The 5,987-nt window shown below is 61.5% G+C and overlaps 1 protein-coding gene across 1 annotated transcript; it reads right to left on the bottom strand.

Moving 5' to 3' along the window:
• Positions 1-2,879: 2,879 nt before the first annotated feature.
• GSX1 (GS homeobox 1) lies at positions 2,880-4,139 on the bottom strand. Its single transcript, XM_030882127.2, has 2 exons — positions 3,728-4,139; positions 2,880-3,259 (listed from the first exon to the last, which is right to left on the bottom strand). The coding sequence occupies exons 1-2, from the start codon at positions 4,137-4,139 to the stop codon at positions 2,880-2,882; spliced, it is 792 nt and encodes a 263-aa protein (XP_030737987.1).
• Positions 4,140-5,987: the final 1,848 nt, after the last annotated feature.

Here is a 5,987-nt window from a genome sequence, read left to right as displayed (position 1 = left end):
TTTTTCCCACGCTCACCGGGAAAGCCCACCAGAAAGCGAAAAAGCTGGAGCGGGACGGGGAGTGAAGTCTTGGGTAGAGAAAGATGAGAGGGAGAAAATCGCGCTCCCAGGAGAACTGGAGCCGCGTGGACACGGCGCGCAGCAGTGGATCTGCGGCTTCTGCGAGCAGCTGGGACAGGAGGGGCCACTGCATAGGATGGCAACACTGAAGAAGTCCGGGGTAGCTTGAGATGGGGGGGGGCGGATCCAACCTCGTCACCACGCTCCAAGCCCAGTTTCCGGCTCCCTCAGTAAGGCACCTCTCCCCCGCCCCACGCCCCCCGCCCCACGCCAACCCACCCACCCACCCCCGCCCTCCCCAGCTCGAGCCCATCTCCGAAACTGCATTTCTGGGAAGGGGGTGTGTCACCGAGAGCCAGCGGGAGCCTGTCTCAGGTGCACCTCCCGACCCCCAGAAATCCAGGAAAGGTGCTGGCTCAAAGCGAGCCCTTCGGATCCACCATGGACCTGGCCCCTGGGGGCCCTGCTGCTGCCGGGTCCCAAACCTCAAAAGTACACTGGTGGGTAGCGCTGGCGCTAAAGGATGCGAAAGTTCACTACCGAAGGGCTCTTAGAGCAGCGGGTTAGCCGCCCCAAACTCGGAAAGCGTCAGAATCACTGATAATAACACATTCGTTGGTATTCTATTCAGGGTGTGCCTTAAAGCACCCCGGCTTCGGCTTCGTCTTGTATTGGCACAATGGCCCCTCCTGGGAGGGCGGACAACTGGTCTCCCGTGAGACTGGGGTTCAGACTGATGGGGATGGGGGTCAGAGAGAGGGTGCCAAGGGCGCGCGTGACAGTCTTTCATCTGCCTGGGGCACAACCCATGCGTCTGCTCCAGGGGGAACCAGGAGTGGCCTCTCCGTGGGGAACCAGAACGCGCCCACCTTTATTCTAGCGGAACTGGAGAGAGAACCCCGCGCTCAAATGACCCCGCATCTGTTGAGCAACCCCAACTGGAGCGCCTTTCTCGCCGAAAGGACACGTGTGTTTGCTCTGCCTAAATACCCGGAGTCCGGAGTCCGGCGCTCCCCAGGGTGTGCGTGGGGTATGTGTGTGTGTGTGTGTCGGAGAGATTTCTGGCAGGAAAAGAAGTGACCCAGGCCCCTAGGACGTGGAATGGGGGGCTTGGGGAGGTCGTGGGAATCCGGATCCGCTGTTTCACGTATCCGATTTCCTGAGTAGCAGAAACACCCACTCCGGTGGCCGTGCGCCCTCCGCCTCCGCGGAACCCGCGCACCTCCTGCGTCTCTTCCTCCACGTACGAGTAAAACCCCCAGCGTATCTCCAGAGGAGGGCTGGGGGGTGCATTATAAATCGTAGGGGGCTGTGGGATTGTAACAAGAATCCGTGAGAATGCAACGTCTCGGAGCCACCAGCTCCGGCTACGGAGGACCCCTCGCGGGAACCCCGGCGCCGAATCTTTCTGGGTCCCCGAAATCGCGGCCAGCGGTCTGGGAGTAGGGACCCCGCTAATGGAATTTGCCTTAAAGCAAAGCGAGCTGGTCTTTCCAAGAGGAGGCTGCGCCATTTCGCTGGGAATTTGTCCCTAACAAATACGATAGATTAAAATAAATAGATTGATAACAGTAACAAGTTATCCATCCGAGCTCAGCAAAGGACTGAGTTCAGCGGCTCGCGCAGAAGTGGTCGCTGACCTTGGAGATGGCGGTCAGGACAGCCAAACCAAGGGGGTTGGAGGTGGGGCCGGATCCCAGGTGGGACGGGGGCGCTGCAGGGGTCAGGACTACAGGCACAGCACGGGGAGCGCCCGTCCTTCCCATCGGACAGGGCTCTGCTCTCTCCTGCAGGGGTGCACCTTGCCCGAGTCGGACAGGAGACCGGGCAGCGCACCCGGTCGGTGGGCGCCGAAGGCGGAGTCTCGGGGGCTGAGGGTGCAGAGAGGGCTTGACGAGCTGCGAGGAGAGGAGCGGAGCTGGACTTCGCCACCCAGCCCTGCCCGACCCCAGCAGGAAGCCCCAACCTGGCTGGGGATCCCGAGCCACGTGGATTTCTAAGAAAAAAAAAAAAGTTTATTTAAACTTCTGTACATAAATAAATAAATAAATATCTTCTGGTATTACAGAGACCTTACAGTTACAAGCTAGGCTGGGGCGGGGCCGGGGTCTGGGAGAAGAGGGGTCGTCAGAGGCAGAGAGCCGGCCTCTGGGGGAATGCAGAGCGTCGCCGAAACAAAGTGAATCGGTTTCCCCAACACGAATACCACGGGAGGCAATTTCGCTCGTGGGAGAGGAGCCATGGGCACAGCAAGGTCTGATGGAGGGACTACTGAACTTCGAGGAGCGGAAGAGAAAGGAAAAGAAAAACAAAACCCAGACGTTCATAAATGTGTCTGGGGGGGTGGGAGCGTGGATAAATCACCGCAGGAAAGAGGTGGGGAGGGAAAGACGTAAAGGGGGGAGAGGGAGCGAATGGGCACCCGAGGCGTCAAAGGCCGAGCTTGACCCAGGGTGGAGAAAGGGGAGGAAGCGAGGAAGCCTGAGCCAGTCCAGAGAGGGCGGGCGGGGAGGCGCCGGCGGCCAGCAGGGCGCTGGGCCGGGCCGCTGTGCTGCGTGACTGAGAAGGACTCGCGCGCGTGCAGTGTGTGCACAGCTCGGAGTCCGCTTTGGACGGCCGCGGGCCCTGGGGTAGGGATAGCAAGGCCAGGTGTGCCAAGCTCTCGGCGCTTCCCAGGGCCGGGGGCCTCCGCAAAGCCGTGTCAAATCCGGGCGTGGCCGCCATTTGGCTGTGGGTGCCTGGGAAACGGCGCTGCGTCCCAGGACCAGTCTTTGAGCCGCGGGGAGTGTCTGGGATGGGCGACCCGGGGAGGCGTGCGCCTAGGGAGTGACCGTGAGATCCCGGTCGTCCTTCCCCGATGAGGATGGAGACATGGGCAATTCGTCGTCATCCTCGGAACACTTGGCTGAGGAGAGCGACGCGCACTTGCAGCCTTGCGGTGCGCCCCCGCCGGCACCCGCACTCCCGCCGCCGCCGCGGTGGTTGCTGCCTTTGCCTTCCTTCTTGTGCTTCACCCGGCGGTTCTGGAACCAGATCTTCACCTGCTTCTCGGACAGATTCAGGTAGGTCGCGATCTCGATGCGGCGCAGCCGGGACAGGTACATGTTTGAGGCGAACTCGCGCTCTAGCTCTAGCAGCTGCGCGCTGGTGAACGCCGTGCGCATCCTCTTGCTGCTGGGCAGCTGGTTCGAGCTGTTGTCTGGAGTGGGTAGGGGTGCAGACACGGAAGCGATCAGACCCTTCGCTGTGGGCCCGATCCTCCGGTAGGCGGCCGTCAGAATCCCGGGTCTTTGGTCTCTCACCCACCTCTTTGCCCTGAACACAATGCACAGCGGCGTAACCGCGGGTGCCTCCTCGCCAAGCCTCGGGACCCTGGTACTCCCGGAGTCACGCGGCCCCCGTGCTCCCTTCTGGAGCGCCCTGAGCCCCAGCCCTCATTTCGTCCTGGGAGCCCCCGCCAGGGCCTCAACCTTCTGCCTCACCCTCCCTCCCCGTGTCCTGTCCCGTCCCTCCAGCCGCATGCCACCCAGAGTGTCCACTCAGGGGCCCGAAATGGCCCTCATCGCCCGCAGAACGCCCAGGGTCCTCATCCCCCATGCCCGCCTAGTCAGCTTTCGTCTGCCCGGTCCCGTCCCTCCCCGCCCCACCTCCCCACTCCCCGCCTTACCCAAGGAGATGCAGTGGAACTGCCTGGGGTCGGGCAGCGGATAGGAGGTCTGGTACAGCGCGGCGGCGGCCGCGGCGGCCGCGGGGCCGTGAGCGACCCCGGGCGACACGGCCGAGTGCTGGCGGCCCAGGGGCGCGTGGCAGTATTGCGAGCCGAAGGACGGGAAGGACGCCTTGAGCAGAGGCAGCGCGGGCGGCCCGGGGGGCCCGTGCAGCTGCGAGGCGGTGACGCAGAGCGGGCACACGCACAGCAGCCCGGCCTTGCGCGCGTGGCAGGCGCCGGGCGAGAGGCCGTGCAGGGCGTGCGGCGGCGGCACCGCGTAGGGAAAGAGCGGCGGCGGGCTGCCCTCCGGCGCCTTCTTCTCGCCGGCCTCGCGCAGCACCAGCGAGTCCACGAGGAAAGAGCGCGGCATGGCCCCCGTGCGCGGTCGCCCCGCCGCCAGCCCGCTCCCGGCGCCCCGCGGACCTCGGGGCTCACCACGCACTTCCCCGGGCCGCGGCCGCGCTCAGCTGCCTCTTCCGGGGAGGCCGGAGGCGCCGCTGAAGCCGGGGCTGGAGGCGCCTCCGCTGCTGCCGCGGGCGCCGCCCAGAGAGCGCGGGGTGCTGGCCAGCACTAGTGGTGCTGAAAGGCGCCGGCGGCGCCGCTTAAATAGGACTATTGCCATGTGATGGGCTACGCCAGGAGCGGCCGGGGCCTCTCAATAGGGTTTTTGTGCCTTTTCTCTTGGCATTCACTCTGCACGCTTCCTCATTATTTCACTTGTTAACTAAATGAACTGCATAATGTACTCCATTCTTGTCAACCCCACCCAAGCCGTAACAGGCGCCCTCGCCCCCTCCTCTCCCCTTTGCGGGTTTATTTTCTCATTCTCCTGCGATTTAATATTCTTTTCTTTCTCTTTATTCCTTACTCCCCTTTGGCCTTGCGTTGGCGATCGGCCCGTTTATCTTATTGATTTTGCACCCCCAATGCCTCGCTTCCACAGATCCCCATGGGCGCACACCCCCATCTTCTCTGCGCGCTCGGTCGCCATCCCCCTCCTTCTCTCATTTCTCCCTCGCCCCCCAAGATCAGGCTGCCTCCACTTAGTCTCCTCAGCTCGGCGTTGTGCACCCCGCGAGCGTCCCCACAGCCGGCCTCCGATTTCCACCTGTGGAATCGCTCTCATCTTCCTGTGTCGGAAGCAGAAGGACCAGGGCCCCTGCAGGAGTGGCACCGCTGGGCAGAGAGGAGAAGGGCTCGGTATTTCTTATCCAGCACTAGCCTCATCGCTGTCCCTGTTTTCTCTGAGTTTCTCAAATAGTCTTAACTTTGATGCTGCCTATAGCGCCCAGTCTTTGTTCGGCAGGTGCTAGTCAACGATGTGGCCGTGGGTGTAAAAAGGAAGTCACCCGCTGAGAATCGCGGACAGAGAGACAGGGGATGGGAGGGAAGACTGGCCAGCGAAGATGTAGATCTCACTCACACCCCACCAGACGTGGAGAGTGTGGGCGCTCTCTCCGCCGGCGCACACCCCAACAGACCCGCGGGTGCGCTCGGATATCACTGCCTTCCCGAAGTTCACCCTGGAGGAGCGGTGCGGGGGGCAGTTGTATTCCCAGCTTCCGCTGCCTTCGCCCACCCGGGCGGAGCGCCCCTCTCCCCAAGACCTGCTCCTGTCGTGTCACTCTCTTCTTTCTGGTCACACAATGGTTAAACAACTTCAAACGCCTGGCCTCGTGTACTCAGCTTCAGCTTTTAAAATCGTCCTCTGGGCTCAGGGCTGCTTCATGCAGGCGCTTTTCCCATACAGTGGGAAATTAGCATAAACATTTTGAATGTACAGCCTGAGACTTTCCAAGGAAGACGTTTACTTTCGATTTGACTGGAACCAAGTCACTGCAGTCACCTGCTCTGAGCCCTGAAAGGAATCCTGAGTGATGCAGGGGGAAGCTTTCCGGCCGGGGGAATCAGTGCACAGGAATAAGATGGCCCCAGATCGAAGCATTTGCACGGCTTTTCATCATTGATGACATCTCTGCGATAACAACAGCAACAAATTATAGCTGATTAAAAAGCAAAGAGAATTTATGTGAGAGAAAATAACGGATTCCATATAAGAGAGAGGGGCAATGGGGAAAATAGCCTGGATGGAGGGCCTGTCATCTAGCAGGAAGAGTAAGGGATCAATGCTTCCTTGATTGTTTTGCCCTGGGGGGCTGGTGGGGTCCACTGCTGCCCTCAATGCCAAGGTCTCCTCCCCAAGGCTCCCCGTTCTAAG

The sequence above is a fragment of the Globicephala melas genome, chromosome 18 (assembly GCF_963455315.2).
Source record: "Globicephala melas chromosome 18, mGloMel1.2, whole genome shotgun sequence".
NCBI classification, from domain to species: Eukaryota; Metazoa; Chordata; class Mammalia; order Artiodactyla; family Delphinidae; genus Globicephala; species Globicephala melas.
This window is presented reverse-complemented; position numbering and strand designations above follow the sequence as displayed.